Raw genomic sequence first — 18,659 nt, forward strand, 5'->3', positions numbered from 1 at the left:
GCTAGGGACACAAAATGGAGTCAGAGGAATTTCTCTGGTATGAAGATGGCCTGACATAAATCTACATTACATGTTGACAGGTTAGTCAACCAAGAGTTTGCACCTATTTAGCCATATAGCAGATAATTTTTAAGTCTGAGACAGATACAGTACCCAAAAGTCTCAGAAATTTTTTATTTGTATAGATATGGAGGAATAACAGCAAGACTAACTCTGTCTAACCTATAAAGTCTATTGTTGAATTTAAGTAGCTTAAATTCTAAAGCACATTGCAGAAGCATATGCATTAATTAGAATTACTAGCAGGCATACATTTAAATGATGGAAGAGACCCCAAGGGGCAAATTTTAGCAGGCACAGGTCTTTGGCACCTGACAAAAAAACCTTTGACAAGCGATGGGAGTGTGGAGTGGAATTCAGACACTTTTTTTTTCTGATTCCTCTTCAACCAGTGGTTTTCAACCTGAGGTCTGCAGACCATGTCTGCGGGTAAGTCTACACTACCACGCTACATCGGTGCACTGGTGAAGACACACTATGCCAATGGGAGAGCGCACTCCCGTTGGCATAATTACTCCACCTCCACGAGAGGCAGAAGTTATGTCGGTGGAGAGCATCTCCCACCAACACGGTGCAGTGTGGACACCACTTTAAGTCAATGTAACTTATGTGATTCAGGGCAGTGTCGTTTTCATATTCCTAAGCAACGTTCTAAGGTTCAGGTTCTGTAGTTTCCACATCTGAGTGTTGCTCTTTTAAGACTTCTGAAAGCATGCTCCACACCTCATCCTTCTAAGACTTTGGAAGGCACTTCAGATTTTTAAAACCTTGGGTCAAGGGTTGTCGCTATCTTTAGAAATCTCACATTTGTACCTTCTTTGCGTTTTGTCAAATCTGCAGTGAAAGTGTTCTTAAAATGAACATGGGCTGGGTCACCATCCAAGATTGCTATAACATGAAATATGTGGCAGAATGTGGGTAAAACAGAACAGGAGACATACAATTCTCCCCCAAGAAATTCAGTCACAAATTTAATTAACAAATTTTTTTTAACAAGCATCATCGGCATGAAAGCATGTCCTCTGGAATGGTGGCCGAAGTATGAAGGGGCATAGTAACGTTTAGCATATCTGTCACATAAATACCTTTCAATGCTGGCTACAAAAGTGCCATGCAAATGCCTGTTCTCACTTTCAGGTGACATTGTAAATAAGAAGTGGGGCAGCACTGAACAAGAAGTAGGCCTGAATGGGCTTGTAGGCTCTGAAGTTTTACATTGTTTTGTTTTTGAGTGGTTATGTAACAAAAAAAAATATCTACCTTTGTAAGTTACACTTTCATGATAAAGAGATTGCACTACAGTACTTGAGTGAGGTGAATTGAAAAATACTATTTATTTTGTTTATTATTTTTACAGTGGAAATATTTGTAATCAAAATAGTAATATTAAGTGAGCACTGTACACTTCATATTCTGTGTTGTAATAGAAATCAATATATTTGAAAATGTAGAAAAACATCCAAAATATTTAACACATTTCAACTGGTATTCTATTGTTTAACAGTGCGATTAATCACGATTAATTTTTTGAGTTAATCACGTGAGTTAACTGCGATTAATCTACAGCCCTAATAAATAATCTGGAATGTTTTTTAAAAATCACCTGGCTCTTTAGCCAGTTTTAAAATGTTTGCAGTCTGACTCCTGATGTTTACAATGTGTGGACTACTAAATTTAGCAAAACTGGATACAATATTTCTGTATTGCTGGAAACTGAGAAATAACCACTGGGTTTCTTCATGCAGGATTTAACAGAAAAGTAAATAAGGAAAGCAGGACTTGTTCCCTTCTTGAAGAAACTATTACCAGCTGGAGGAAATTTCAGATGAGGGGCAAAAGTGAGATAGAAAAATTATAAAAGAAGAAACTGCTAATCGTTTTCTGTATTCTATAATAGTGTTACTCCTACTGAAGATATTTGAGTTTGAGCAGTAGCTTTCATCTTGACAAGGCAGTTTCTCCTGTGTGATCATACTGTGGACTCATAATCTTGTATTTATTACATCATTTTGCTGCCATAGAACTGATTATGATGCCATATATTAGCAGTATGACCATATTTCAGAATTAAGAAGGTGAAGATGAGTATGAGAGCGAATCTTTGTTTAAATGCAAATGTCTCTTCACAGTGAGCAGAACTGGCAAGGGAAATTACTTAAAACAAATGAAAATTAAATGGATTTTTGTTGAAGTCTGATAAATTATTTTCCCAGTGTGACACTCCTTCTTTCAACTAAAACATAATATACTCTGGGATTTATTTTTTAATTTTGCAATCAGAAATGAGGAACATGAAGGGGTATATTTTGAAAGCAATGTGTGGGAGGCATGCAAACAAATCTTATTGTTTCTTAATTAGATTAGAGCATGTACCTTTGAAAAATTCCCCTTAAGTGTTCTTCTGGACACTTGCCTGCAAAACTAGCTGTGTTTTAAATATGACCGGAGTAGAGAATCTAGTTTACACCTGTCTTGAATGCATACCCCATACATACATGCCAGTCAAAATGCATGAGAATTTCACAAATTGTCAGGTAGAGGAATAAAACAATTAATTCAAATTAACCAATTACGTTTCTTCAAACTAAATATATTTCTAAGACAGACTTTGGATGTCTAAAGATTTTCATTGTCAGAACTCATTCGCTCAAAGGGCTTTAAAGATTTTTTTTGTAATGCCTAGAACCAATACTACTGTGGTAAATTTGCTCAGGAGTACATTTTTCTTTATCTACTGTAAATTAATTTCCTTCAGTGTGTGGAACTTCCAATAGCAGAGTGGCAAATTGTCACTGAGATATAAACACTGTTATTTGCAAATTAGTAAGGTGCAGCAGGAGTACTGCCTGAAACTATTTTTAATTCTAATTTTGAAATTGGCTACATTTCAAGTCGACAGTGTCCCTTTAAAGATCATATAATATTTACAAGCTGTTTCATTGTTGGGTGTAGTCCATTGTTTTAAATAGTTCATGTTTTGCTCGGTAGCCAGTAGATTTATAAAGTAGCAGTGGTTTGTCATGTGGCCATTCTTTCAAGCTCTGCATAGGAATGTCAATCAGGCTTTAGATAAAATTTTGAGCCACATGGCAATTTTGGGGGCCATGCAGTCCTGTGCTGACTTACTGAATAATGGACTTGTTAAATCATATAGTATAGCAGCAGGACAGGAAGCAAGAAGCAACTCTCCATTTACCACATTGACTTTCCCTTCCCATTCTTTTCCTTCCTTCCTTCCAGCAGTTTGGAAACTGTTAGCTGAAACTTGTCTTGGCATTTTAAAAGTTCTTTGGGCTTATTTCTGTGGTTATATTGGTATGAAACATACAATGATTTTCAGGATGCCTGGTCATGGTGTATCTTCATTCTAAAATGTAGGCCAATATTTACAACATGTAGACACATTTGCACTCACACTTTAAAATAACTAGGGTCTTTTGTTCTTTCCCCAGTGTTCTTAACTGCATACTATAAATTAAATTGATGATTTTCACAGAGAGCATGCCCATTAATCCTACCAGTTGATCTGCGCTTTTTGTACTAATCTAAAATACGTTCAAATATATACCTGGGCTCCCAGAGAGTAAATGAGTGTTACTGTCGGTTTACTTTTCTTTTTTTGGTATGATCATTTGTGACCCATTGCTCTATTCTCATTTTTGTTCTTTTCAGCCGTTCATTTTGTTTCCATATGCTTTTTTCAGTTCTCAGGATGGCTTACGTGATTCCCCCCTCAACTCCATCTCCAGCAGTGACTATGACAGTGTTTCTGTCACTACATGTAGTCTCTCCAGCATATACACTCTGAGGTAATAATAATCTCACTTCACAGTCACATTTGACTAATTGTATTGAGTGATGGTTGACGAAAATTTTTCATTGAATTAACACTAAAGTGACAGCAGCACTTCAGATAATTCTTCCTTTCAGAACACAGGCACGTTTATTTGTGAAGCTCGTTTTGTATGCTAATAAAGTCATTGTGAGAGTCTTACTGTTTGCGGAGCATCGTCATGAGGTACACAACAATGAATTGTGCAACATTTGGGATCATCATCTGATCTCATTTTTCATTATGTTCAAAGAGGTACTTTTTAGGTACATTCCTAAAGAGGTACTTAAGATAACTAGCTTTTAAAATACATTTTAGACTGAGAGTTTTATACACCTGATACAAAAGGACTTCATCGCAGAAAGAGACTATTACTGAAAAACAGTGAGTGACTATACATTACTAGGTCTTGGCTTTCCAGATGGCATGCTTCTGCCATCTGTTTTCTGCTTCCCTGGGATCTAATAGTAAAATCAGAGGAATGTCACAACTAAGAACAGGTTTCAGAGTAACAGCCGTGTTAGTCTGTATTCGCAAAAAGAAAAGGAGTACTTGTGGCACCTTAGAGACTAACCAATTTATTTGAGCATCTGTAGCTCACGAAAGCTCATGCTCAAATAAATTGGTTAGTCTCTAAGGTGCCACAAGTACTCCTTTTCTTTTTACAACTAAGAACAGTTTATTTAGTTTTTCTATTATTTTGTGGCCCAAAAATACAGGTAGTAAACAAAAATTCATGGCCCATGACCTGTCCATGACTTGTATTATATACCCCTGACTAAATCTTGGGGGGGTATGGCCCAGGGAGTGCCGTGGGTGCTCAAGCAAGGGGCAGCTCAGGGGTGTGTGGCCCTGGGGGGCGCGATGGGTCCTCAATGGAGGGGGGGCAATCCGGGACCCCTGCTGGTGCTGGGGGGTGCAGGTGGCAGTGCGCAGCCCAAGACCATCGCTGGTGTTGGGGAGGAGGGGACGGGGGCTGTCCCTCCCTCAGCTTATAGCTCCATGTGCTGCCCCTGCTCCAAGCCCCAGCTCCACAGCTCCCATGGGCCAGGAACTGTGAGCTGCGGGGGCGATGCCTGTGGGTGGAGGCAGCGCTCAGAACTAGGAGCTGAGGAGGGAGGGACATGTTGCCACTTCTGGGGAGTCCCCCCAAGGTAAGTGCCACCCAGAGCCCTCACCCCTTCCCACGCTGCAATCCCCGGACCTGATCCCCCTCCCACATCCAAACTTCTGCAGCTGCTGCGGGGGGGGGGGGGAGGGAGGAGGGGGAAATAGCCCATGACTACCCCAGTAGCAGCCAGTGAGGCTGGCCCAGGAGCTGCTCGAGCTGCTCAGAGGCCACCGGGCCAGCCACACAGGCCACTGCAGAAGTTACAGGGGTCCTAGAAAGTCAGAGAATTCATTACTTCCATGACCTCTGTGACAAACTCAAGCCTTACTTATGAGGGAATACATTTTAGGGCAACAAAAGGTTATTAAAACAGAAATAAAGGTTCTTTTGCTTTTTTAGTATTGTCATAGAAATGACATTGCCTTTTTAACAGGACATTCGGAGAGATACTGAGATTTTAGTCATTTCTGGTGTTTCTAGATCTGTGATAATTCTCTGCTTTTCTTCTTTTGTTCTTCTTCTTGCCTCTTTATTTTTCAACTGTTTATATGTATTCAGTGCTCCTTGACCTTGGTGTAGGATCAAGAATTCAAGAGTTTGAGAAGTTTAGGGAAGCAGGAATGGGGGGAAAGATGGTCTTTCTCTAAAAATGTCAGAGGAAGTACCATATCAAAATAATAATTTTTTTTGAGTGCCTCCATTGTAAGATTGCAGTTAAAATGATTTCTGTACTTCCAAATGCCAAATAATGGCATTCTAGGGAGGCATCTAGTTTTCCTGATGGGTTATGCAATTCCTGCTCTTCCCACCTTTTCTGTTTGCATGTTGCACTAATTTTTATCAGCAATCATAAAAAAAGTTGTTGGAAAGTCTGTTTTCCTCCCATCTTATTGAATTTTTTATCTTTGACTCTGGCTGTAAGTTGATCCCGCACATGTCTGTCTGAAATGTCAATTGCACAAAACTTTCTTGAGGTTTTTTAATCTTTGATTTTTTTTCTAGGTAAACCCATTACTCCTAAATTATTCTAAGCATCCCATCCTTCCTTTGCCTTCATTTGCATCTTTTAGGGCTTGTATACATGGGGCTACTCCAGAAAATTAATCCAAGTTAACTAAAAGGTGTGAATTAAAAGTAAATTAATTGAACTGCATTAAATCCCTGAGTGGACTCTCTCATTCAGAATTAAAGTGGCTTTAATTCAGTTTAGTTTAATTCAAAGTGCATAGTACAAGGGTCAGACATACCAGTCCAGTAAATTTTCCAGAATATCTAGAAATGTTGCTCAAGGAATTTGGGTTTATATTAAAGTGAATTAAACTAAACTGAATTGAGGCCACTTTAATTCTGAACGAGAGCATCTATACAGGGGTTTAATGCAGTTTAACTAATCCACTGTAAATGTACACCTTTAGTTAATACAGATGAACTTTTCTGAGTGTCCCCAAATAGACAAGACCTTAGTTTTTTTGGTGAGGGGAATTAAATGTAAAGTGGTCTTATTGTATCTGTCCTTTCTGTTTCTTTGATTAATGTGTTTATCTTTGCATGGTAAAACCATTCTTTGTGTCTTTCCATTTTTGAAGTATTTCCACTTACCAATTTACTTTGAATAAAGAAAATTTTATTTGCCAAATGTGGTTGGCCTCTGCTAAGCACGCTGTGTAACACTGGAATAAGTCCACTCCAGGCGCAGTGATTGCTAAATGGGCAATACAGGATATCTCAAGTGTTCACCAGAGATTACAGGAGCCTTGAGGACAAGTAAGTCTTTATCAGCTAGAGCAGCATATCTCCTGCACCATATTCACCTGTCCTTGTAAATTAGTATTTTGTGTGCCACTGTACTAATGTTTCTTGTAGTTAAGATAACTTGTGTCTACACCTTTTTCACTTCTTCGTGTTCTGTGTTGTTTCTTCTGAAAATTAAGTCAGATTTATAAGGCTTGCATTGTTGTGTGAATATCCATGCTATGTCACTGTGAGAATCATTGCTAAATCCCTGGATGCCATTGTAAAAATTAAGAATTTTCCAACTCTCTATCTGATCAAAGTTACTAGGAGTCAAAGCTTCATAGTGAAACCCCCCATTCAGCAAAGCACTAAAGAACGTGCTTAACTTTAACCCTGTCACTATCCTGATTTAAAGCATTGAGAATACTTGTGTGCCTTAAATTAAACCAGGTGCTTAAGTGCTTTCCTGGATTGCAGCCCTAGTTTACTAGATCCTTTTAAATACATACACAGTATTTGTCTTTCCAGCACCTGAGAACTTTCCTTTTTGTCATAAGCTTTTCAATCTCTCTAAACGTGTTCCTCTTACCACCTTAACCATCATAAAAGGAGCTCCATTTTGTCCTGGTATCTTACAGTTTTTTCATCAATATCTTTCTCCAGAATTTTATAATGTTTTAATGTAACTCAAGCTCCTTGGGCATCATTCTTATATATTATGGAAAACGTGCTGGACAGGTAACTGTGTCCCTCCTAAGCAATCATACGAGTCATTTACTAACGCTTTTTGCAGTGTTTTCCATCATTAAACTCTCTCTGCTGTCTTGTAAAGGTCCCCAGCAGCTCCTTATGTACTTGAAAAATCTCCTTTCTTAACTTCTGCAATGTTTGTTTCATTCTCTCAACTAGCTTTTTACAGTCTTACCTTTTCTCTGTTACATTATTGCACTCTTCCTGAGTTGTACCCCTCATGCGTCTTTGTTATTTTTGGCACTTTTATTGATTCTTTTTTCCTTCTTTACTCTTAAATGTGTGGTCTAAATGTTTACCTTTTTGCTGTTTTCTCTAATAACCTGCAATAAGAATGTAAATAGGAATCAAAATGCATTATTTACTTTTGTGGAAGGGAATGAATATCACCTGTTGGCATAGAAACAAAAGGGTTTTTTTCTCTCCTGCTGATTACTTTCGTTATAGTGTGTATGGTAACACCCATTGTTTCATGTTCTCTGTGTATATAATATCTCCCCCCTGTATTTTCCACTGCATGCATCCGATGAAGTGAGCTGTAGCTCACGAAAGCTTATGCTCAGATAAATTTGTTAGTCTCTAAGGTCCACAAGTCCTCCTTTTCTTTTTGCAGATACAGACTAATATGGCTGCTACTCTGAAACCTGTCATTTTGTCCAGTGTAATCCCAAACCATGTTAAATTTACTTGCTTGCTTTAGGATGTTGTTACAAATTTTCAGTTTTAAGCACATTAATGGGAGAGTTTGCTAACATTCATAATGCTTATGAGCAAACCTGTGTCCAGTTTTGAGCTTTGTGAGTTTTGCATTGAAATAATTCAAATAGCTCCAGAGCGTGATACTGCTATGCACACTATCTTACTGCACAAGTAGTCCTGTTGACTTCAGTGGGACTCTTTGTGGTGTAAGGTACTATTCATTGTGAGTAAGGGTATTGTACTCTGGCCCAAATTGAGTTGATTTGATGCCAACACAGGACAAATTTGGTAGGTTGAACTATTTGTTTTTTGGCTTTTGACTTTGAACTCTATGCAGAAATCAAAGTTCAGAGGTTGAGAACTAATGTGGATTGAAATTTAAAAAATATATTTACATGAACCCCTGAGAAACCAAGTCACACAAAACAATTAATCACTTGTTTCCCTTTTCTTATTTAAGTTAGTGCTATTTTTTCATGTATGCCCTTTTGCAGTATAGTTTCATATTTTATTTGGCAACATTTCATTAATGAATTTCCCTTAGGGTTGTCAAACTCTTTAGAGTGAGAGATGCATCTCTGAGAGCAGAGAAGATTGGGTTAACCCTAAATATCTCTTTAACATTATTTATCTGTCAGACGAGCAGAGGAAGAGGGAAGCATTTACTACTTGAACATCAATTTCTTCATGCTGCTGCGATAATCCTTTGAAGGTTATAGTAGGCTAACTGACACTGATATTACAAAGAAGTAAGAAAAACTTTCTAGCTACCAGTTGTCATGGAATTGAAACAATTAAACAATTTAATTCAGAATGATACATGGACCCTGCAGTGTTTCTCATGTTGCAGTGGAGGAGAAATTATGCACATACAACTCCCCACCACCATCATCCCTGCACCTGAAGATGAGTCTGTGATCTAAAATGCCCTCTACTTAATCTTTTAGGGCTAGATTCACCAAGAGGAGAATATTCCACTTCCTTATATAAGCCTGGATCCATGCATTCAGGGAAGAATAACCTGATGTTGCCACTACCTGCTTTCCTTCAGGATTTTTGCTGGGGGTTGGGGGACAGGGGGATGGGAGAAGGTGAACTTTAAATTCTAGTTGAGAGTCAGTGGAATCCTATTGAAGAAAGCTGCTTAGGAGATGCATTGAATCATCACATGCCCTGCTGTCCTGTCTTGTCTTTTTCCCAGCCAGTGCTCCACACACCTTTTTGGCACTATCAGAACAATACCATACTGGCTGTTTCCAAACATTGTATAATGATGTCAACAGCTAAATCTTTTATGTGCAATCACATCTTAACTTTAATAGTAACAGAGGAATTTACCACTAACACAATATACTTATGGATAAGGATAAGGTCAAATGTATTTATTGAATAATGTGCCCTTACGGACATATATGTAAGTCAAATATTTCAAAGTAACTGGTGATGTTACATACCTCCATTTCTGGGTGGCCAGCTTAAACTCAACAAAGAGCCCAATTTTCAGATGGTTGGGTGCTCAGCACTTTCTGGAAATTGGCCCTCTGCAAATTTTTTCCAAGTTAAGCACCCAAAATTGAGGCAGTCAAAATCACTTGTCATTTTTATCAATAGAAAATAAACATATTACACTTTCTCTGGGGTTTCAGAGTGATCTGTGTATCATGCAACTTCCCAGCACGAGGCAAATGTTTGATCTTAGTTACACCAGTGTAAGTCTGGAACAACACCTTTGACTTCAGTGGAATTGACATCAGTAGACAGAGAACAGAATTTATCCACTATGTATGCAAACACAAAGATTCAGTGAAAGAATTTGTTTCCTTTTCCTTTCTTTTTCTATAAGTGTACACACATTGAAGAACTTTTTTATATTGTTAAAGAAATAAAGTGTAATGCTTGAATCTAATCAATTTAGATTTCAGGTATATGTTCTTTACTCAGCTATGAAAGTCAGTCGCTTTTAAAATTAAATGTTGTCTGCAGAAGTCCCTTCTTTCTCAGCTCTCACCATCCCTTCAAGTTATTGGGCTAGATCCTCACAAGCACTTTACAACATGTGTTTAAATTGTTTAATTGAAGATAAATTAATGGGACTACTCATGTGCTTAAAGTTAAGCATGAGCTTAAATGCTTTACAGGATTGGCGCTATAGTAAAAATGAAGCAGATGGGTGTAGAACACATTGTGGGAAAAGGGGGAGGGAATGCAAGAGTGTCGACAACGGAAGCACAAGGTTGCTTTATTTAGCTAAGTAAAGACTTCATCAATTTTAAAAAAATGTAAGTGAAGAAGATATATTAATGAATTAGTAACAGTCCACTTGCCTGGCTAAGGTGTGTGCTACAGTCCACTTCTTAATTTTTGAATTACAATTTCCTTTTCCCTTGTCTCCACTTCTGTAATGACTGCTCACACAGACTGAAAAGAGCTAAAGCCCCCTGTCAGTGATGATCTGATTCAGCTACTCATATGAGAAAAGGGAAAATTGTGGACTAATAGGAAATAATAATTTTGGGGCCTTTTAATAATAAAATTGGTGCCTTCTCCAGCAGACTAACACTGTTTTTATCAGAGAAACATGTCTCTCCATTTAATATCTGTGTTTTGGATTATTTTTCCCAAAAACCCCAGACAGCTCTTTTGAATATAATAATAATTCAGAGGGGAAGTTCTGGTTTAATTACTTGACTACTCCAATCTCACTAGATCTAACTGTGTGAGTTGATGTCTTAAGCATGGCAAGTAACTCAAATCCTCCATGTAGCAGCACTGCACCATCAACTTCTTTGGAAAATATTAATGCCATATTTTGAGTGCAAGGTGAATCTTATTTCCTTTAGAATGATCCAAAACCCACATAAGTCAATGGGATGCTGGATTTCAGACCTTTAATGGGCATTGCAGTTACTCAAACAGCAAATACTAATGTCTAAACCAGACACCGAAGTCTTTATAGTTAGAGAGGGGGGAAATGCTAATTAGGGCAAGATCTCCTGTTCTTGTTACTAAATAATTAATGTAAAATGATGAAACCAGCCAAATACCCAGGAAAGGTAAAATTGTATATTTTCAACCAGGGCTTTGGAGCAGAGCCTAGAGCTGGAGCGCGGAGCAGCTCCAGAGCAGTGGAGCTGCAGGTTTTTGCCTGGAGCTGGAGTGGAGCCAGAGCACAGCTCCAAAGCCCTGTTTTCAACAGTTTGCGTAAATCCTGGACTGTCAGTGTGGATGCATGTGCTGAACAAACATGTATTTGAGGGAATGTGGGACAAGGAGTCACAAGGCCATCTTTGGTCAGTAGAGGAAGAGGTGAGATGATGTTTGTCTGGTTCATGAAAGGAAGGTGAATTGGTGGAGGCTTTGTGATTGGCAAGGTGGCTCATATGAAGTGAGTGGATGGCTATTGTGGTAATATGTAAATTGTGGGATGATATAGTGGGAGAGGTGGCTTCTACTGGAAATGCAGGAGGCTATAATGTGTGGAGATTAAAGATGTTTCGGGCAAATCCATGTGTGATCAGGAACATGGGGATGGATCAGTTACTTGATTAAGCTCAACTGTGAATTTCCTCACTTTCAGATGTTTAATTTTTTAATTACATTGTTCCAATCAGAGGGGGTGTGCGTGTTTTTGTTTAAGGTATACGTATTGGCAGTACAACCTTAACTCTATCTTAATTTAGGCTTTTGTTTGGGAATACCACATTTTGGTCACTGGGTAACTGTAGATTATTTTTTCCCCTTTCCTTGCTCTCATTTCTGAAAAGACAGTTCAGAATTTATAAAGGCTGCTGCTAACTACTCTGCATATAAAGCTTTAGATTCTAGGGTCAGGAAAGTAAAGATCTCAACCAGTGTAGCTGAGGGAGGAGGAAGGGATTTGTGTGTAAAGAGAAAATCAGAATATGCAACAGTTGTTTTTTTCGTCCTAAATTGTTAACATTCCTGCTGGAAGGTGTTCGATTCTAGATTGTCTGTGCATGTTTTAAGCTCTGTGAGTCTGGGTATTTGATATGGAACTCTTATTCACAACCTGCTATTTTAATAGTTATATCTAATAATACATAATAGTAAAATACAGTAGTTCCCAAACTTTTTACTAAGGTGACCGATCAACTGCATTTTGTCTTGTGTGGAAACCCACCTTGCATGTATGCACCCTCCCCCAGCAGCACGGCAACCCTAATCCTGACCCCGTACAGAGGGGAGTTCTCAGGGTGTGAGTGAGGGTTGGGTCTGGAGAGTGAGCTCACCCCACAGCAGTGACTCCAGTCAACCCTGATAGGCAAAACCTGCATGGCACTGTGACCCCGTGCCACAGGCTGTAACACCCAGAGCAGGAAGCCAGTCCCATGAGCAGGATGAGTGCAAGGTGGGCTCACTTTCTAAATCCCTTCATCCCCCTGCAAGGGCCAGGAGAAGGATGTGTTTGCTTAGGGCCCTGTGACCCATCTAGAACCTTTTCTCAACCCACTGTTTGGGAAGAACTGGTATAATACACTGTATTATATAATGGTTTACCTTACTACTTTATTACCATATCTTCTGACCACTTCCTGTGGAGTGGTGCATACAAAAGAGATCAGAGTTGATCAGCTCTGCCAGCTTTTGCTTATGATCTTAGACCACAAGACATTTTTGACCGTAACAGCTCTTTCTGGTTTTTCACCAGCAGGAATCTCTTGATGTGTTTCATGACTCCCCTGGTTTTTCACCAGCAGGAATCTCTTGATGTGTTTCATGACTCCCCTGGTTTTTCACCAGCAGGAATCTCTTGATGTGTTTCATGACTCCCCTGGTTTTTCACCAGCAGGAATCTCTTGATGTGTTTCATGACTCCCCTGGTTTTTAATGCCAGTTTTCACAAACTTGTAGTGGAGCCCCAGCAGACACAAATAAAACATCCAAAGGTCTCTGCATTTTCTAATCTACCATATGTCACCTAGAAAATTCCACAGTCTGTTTGCAGGCAGGTTAAATTTTTCGAATGTCTAATGTGTCTTCAGTGTCCTGAGTGAGTGAGATAGAATCGTTGCCAAAGAAGATACTGAGATGTGTTATATGAACTTATAACTATTTAACAAACTTATAACATGAGGGTAAAGCTTCAGCTTGTAGGATTTTTGTTTTTATTTTTTGTTAGATTTCATATTGAAGAGATACAGGGCTTAAAATGTCCAATATGGGAGAAATAGAATAATTATCCCTAAATACATTTTTTTACTTTTCTATCTAAACTAAATAAAATAGTCAAAACAAATATACAAGAATCTTAAACAAGGGCAAAGGTTTTGTTATTCTTTGAGGGTATGCATCTGTTCATTACACCAGAGTTGTGTGCATCCTGGTGCCAGAGAGTTTTCCCTAGAAGTACCTGTAGGGGTGGCCCAGCCCACTCCTTGTGCTTTGAAGTGAGGGTAGAACTTCCCCGCCTTCAGTTCCTTCTCACTGCCTGTGGTTGGAGCATTTGTATTTCCTATGTTCAATAAACTTATCTACTGATTTATACCTAGTGGTACTCTTTTTCACCAGTTTTATTTTATTTCTTTATTTTTTATTTTATTTCAAATTGTAATTCTTAGTCATTTTTTTCCAGTCACGAGGGCCCCACCTTTGATTTTTCAGTTCACCCTTTAATAATTTAGTTACCTAGAACATAAGAATGGCTATACTGGGTCAGACTGATGGTCCATATAGCCCAGGATCCTCTCTTCCAACAGTGGCCAGTGCCAGATGCTTCAGAGGGAATGAAAAGAACAGGGCAATTATTGAGTGATCCATCCCCTGTCAACCAGTCCCAGCTTCTGGCAGTGAATTTGACTTTGTCTATCATTTTTAAGATATAAAAACATTGTTGAATGCCAATTGGCATTTCCTTGCTATTAATAGCACATAAATTATTAGATTCAAGAAAATGAACTTTATAGTGCAAATTGCTTTTTTTCCAAAAACTTAAAATAGAATGTTGTTTGGGGATTTTAAGATTATACATAATTAACTAAATTGCTACAATAATTGCAACCTTTGCAGAGTTCTTGGCAACGGGAAGACGTCATGTAAAATCACTAATTAAGTTTAAAAAAGAGAGAATTTCTTCCCACTCTTAGAACTGCATGAAAAATGGAGAAATGGCTTCTTTTTTTAATTAAAAATTTAGGGCACTTTTAAATACATTAATCAGCTTTTTGTGGTGCTGACTCCTATGACTGGATACATTAGGACTTGGCTCTGGGAAATTTTACAACTGACTTCAGCAGATTGTTGTTTTTTATTTATTTAATTTTTTTTGTGTTAGGAGAACTGATTTTTGGGAATAGGGGAATGTGAAAACTTTATGCTAATGAATTTCTGTAGCTCCTATAGTCCCTCAAGTGGGAAAAAGTATTCTACATTTCTGCATCTCAGTCTCTATTTCTGTCTGTCTCACACAGTTATAACTGGATAGCTTCTTTTGGAGTCAACTATTATATTACTATTTATTATGCTGGCCAATGTAGCTCCATGTGTTAATATGAAATGCAATCTTCTCCTTAAGAGTGCATTGTCTCCTTAGTGCTCTCAGATCCTTCCAGTATGAGAGTGAGGGTTCAAAATCAAAACCGAAACCCATACATTCACACCCCAACAGACCTCCTGGGCTGATGCTCTCAACATATTACTATATACTATTACCGTCCCCCCCACAAAGATGCTTTTAATAATTTTATTTTTAAAATCTTCAAGTTAAGGATTGTTTTTTGCAGTTTAGATCTATTCCATTCTGCAGTATCTTTTCCCAAAGTGACTGTATATTTCTGAGAGCCTTGGGTGCATATTTGACCGAGTGAGAAATTGTTGAAAGATAGTGTTGTCACAATGGAAACAGAAAACTCTTGAAAGTAAATTCAGATGGTTTAGGTTTTACATTCCCAGCTATTTTTTTTCCAAATATCCAATATCTTTATTTTGCCATTTTTTTCATATTTTCATTTAAATTTCAGAAAAATTTGAACAAAATACTAAATATGGTACCTAGCAAGTCTCTATTGACATAAAAACTGGTAGAAACCAACACTGATATCTTCTAATTTTTTAGAAAGTTATTTCTTCACCCATTTGCTTTCTGTAAGTCAGAGATTGTCATTTAATATTTGTACAATGCCTCACACATTGGCGCCCTGACCTAGTTGAGGCCATTAGGTGCTAATGCTATATAAACATTATATGAGAATAATAACTTACAGAAGAGGCTTTATATAAAAAGACAATGGGTGGGATTTCCAGAAAGCACCTAAATGAATTTCAATGGGACTTGTAATCCTATATTACGTAGGCACTTTTGAAAATCCCATTCAAAGTCAAAAATATAATGGATCCTTATGACAAAAAAAATTAACTTAGGTATAAAAAGAAAATTATTATAAGAGACAAACTTAGATCTCTAAGGTGGGAGAAAAGAATGCATGATATAATATATAATTTGAGAAATGGTATGTAGGAGTATAATTAGGACTGTGTCATAATGCATATGCATGAGGGAGCCAAATATATACAGCCTTAAATTCAGAATTTCCTTTTTCAAACTAATTTCAGTTTTTAACCATGGAACTTTAGGGATTGTTAACATAGGGCCAGAGCCTCAGCTAATGTAAACTGGCATAACTCCATGGAAGTCAAAGGAGCTACACTGATTTACACTAAATCTAGTGGGTACACCTTCCTTATATGATTTCATAATAGCTTTGCATATAATAGCATGATAGCAAAACAATCTGACCCGAAGTCTTTTTCTGTGGAATATAGATCAGAACTAAAGAACTGACTGATATCACTTTCCAATTTCCAGCATGACGTACAGCAGTGTTAATATTATTCCTTGAAGCTGAAGATGTATGTAATCATGGAAAACATTTTTTCAAATTTTTCTACAGTGTGCTTTATCTCATTTCAACATCTCTGAAATGTTACTTCATTTGTGTGTGAATTATGACAGAATAACTTAACTGCAAAATGTATCATCTCTTGGTTTTGCAGTGAGACAAATTTCTGCTTCAAAATAAGCTAAACTCCACATCAAAATAGTACCTTTTTAAGGAACACATTTTTGAAAACTAAAGTAATTTTGAATTTTCAACAAAAGTGGAAATTTTCACATTTCAGATTTTGCTGTGAAATGTCACGTTTCTTCTTAGGACCAATACTCATACAGCTTCATAGCGTTTCCCAGAACAACCAATAGAAGTATCCAGATTACATGTAATTTAAGATTATTCATATGGTAAGAATAATCACTACTTTTTCTTAGCATATGCACAGCATGCCTCAGGTGGCACATAACCAGGATTCATCCCTGACTTTGGTCTGCCGGTTGGACCATTAGCTTGCCTGGCCCCTGCCAGTTACTAACGGGGAATGAGACGTGAACGCCAATCCATGCCCCCCAGAATAATCACTCAGTTCTATATAATATTTTTCTGGATGATATTTGTATTGTTGCTGTGGAGCCTCCAAGGCCTTAGCCATTTTGATTTTATGTCTAAGAGCAACCTGTCTTGATGGAATTGAAGCCCATTTGATTTAGATTTATTAAACTAACACTGACAATGTGCTGAAATCTCTACATGAAATGTAGGGTCATAATTAAAGACATTGCCTGAAACAAGAATATCAGAGGGGAACTTTCTTACTTTTCAGAACTGAGGAAGTTATTGAATTGTACATAGTAGGATATCAACTGCCCCCTGCTGTGAATAATCAACTGCTTCTCTTAATCTCCTTTTAAGAGAACTAATTGTTCTTGTGTAATATAAATGTAAAGCTTATATAACTCTCTGCTGAAACCGAGCATCACACTGGGAGTTTGTGTTTAGCTGGTTATCCACCACCATCCCCAAATCTTTTTCAAAGTCATTGCTTCCCAGGATAGAATGCCCATCCTGTAAATATGACCTACATTCTTTGTTCCCAGATGGGTATGTGTTAAAATACATATTGTTTGGTTGTACCCAAGCAATCCAGATCACTCTGTATCAGTGATTTGTCCTCTTCATTTACCACCCCACCAATTTTTATGTCATCTACAAACTTTGTCAGTGATGATTTCATGCTTTCTTCCAGGTCATTGATAAAATGTTAAATAGCATAGGGACAAAAACTGATTTCTGTAGGACTCCATTGGAAACGCACTTGCTCAATGATTCTCCATTTATAATTACTTTTGGAGACCTATCAGTTAACCAGCTTGTAATCCATTTAATGGGTGCCATGTGCATTTTATATTGTTCTAGTTTTTTTAATCAAAATAGATTCAGGGTTTGTGTGATACACATTTAACAAGAGGAACTCCTTGTCCTTTCTGGTTTTCTCTCAATATTTATTAGATTATTTTCTTTTGAAAATTTATTAACAGAGGAACTAGGTTTCCCCTCAACTGAGACTCTGAATAAATGAAGAAATACCTCTCTAATTACTTCAGAACATAATATTTATTTGCTATCAGTGCAAATAACAGCCTCTTCTTACAAGTGCCTGCACTGAACCATCCCATATCAAGGCCAATCTGATAACATTTTTTAAAAATGCTTTCTACACATCTGCTATGAATTGGTAAAGATCATTTTTAATCAAAGTTATGTGTTATCATGCTATTATTTGCAAAGCTATTATGAAATCGTATAAGGAAGGTGTTCCCACTAGATCAAGTTGCAGTGGGGGAGGTTTAGGTTGGATATTAGGAAAAACTTTTTCACTAGGAGGGTGGTGAAACACTGGAATGCGTTACCTAGGGAGGTGGTAGAATCTCCTTCCTTAGAAGTTTTTAAGGTCAGGCTTGACAAAGCCCTGGCTGGGATGATTTAATTGGGGATTGGTCCTGCTTTGAGCAGGGGATTGGACTAGAAGACCTCCTGAGGTCCCTTCCCATCCTGATATTCTATGATTCTATGATTTCTAAAACCTACCTGATCAGGTATTGAAATTATGGTGAAGACATAGCTGTCCAATATTTTAAACCTCTGCAGTATTCAAGTGAATTTACTATAAGATCATTTAAAACCTACAAAGTCTCGGATACGTGTTTTGACATAGCCACCCCTGTTTGGGGTACCACTGCTATACAAAAAGTTATATCTCTAATTGCCAATTGATCATTTTCTTTTTCCCTACACTACATCTTTGATTTTCAAAGCATCTCTGTATACTATTCCCTATACCATTATTAAAGTAAAATGTTTTAAAATACGATATGACCGGTCAGTCCTTTATTTCAATAAATTATTTTATTTTCATCAATCTTTCTTTATATTTAGGGTGCTGCTGCATTAATATGGTTTGATCATCATGATAAAGGCAAACTGTGCCAATCTAACCCAGAAATTATTATTAACACCATATTTGATATTATTCTGGAAAGTCCATTCTTCTTTGAACAGTGGCACAAGCAATCCTGAATGCTAAATACTTCATCTTCCTGTAAATAATTATATATAATTTATATCT

General features: G+C 37.6%; 1 protein-coding gene across 5 annotated transcripts in view; it reads left to right on the forward strand.

Moving 5' to 3' along the window:
• The window catches only part of ZFYVE28 (zinc finger FYVE-type containing 28), a 309,168-nt gene that overhangs the window by 260,111 nt on the left and 30,398 nt on the right, over positions 1-18,659 (forward strand). For 4 of the 5 annotated variants that reach the window (XM_073342720.1, XM_073342722.1, XM_073342719.1 and 1 more), the window contains exon 9: positions 3,765-3,869. The exons of the other annotated variant lie outside the window; for it this stretch is intronic. In XM_073342720.1, coding sequence (XP_073198821.1) covers positions 3,765-3,869 — 105 coding nt within the window. The remainder of the gene's footprint in view (positions 1-3,764; positions 3,870-18,659) is intronic. 5 annotated transcript variants of the gene reach the window in all.

The sequence above is a fragment of the Lepidochelys kempii genome, chromosome 4, assembly GCF_965140265.1.
Source record: "Lepidochelys kempii isolate rLepKem1 chromosome 4, rLepKem1.hap2, whole genome shotgun sequence".
NCBI lineage: Eukaryota > Metazoa > Chordata > Testudines > Cheloniidae > Lepidochelys > Lepidochelys kempii.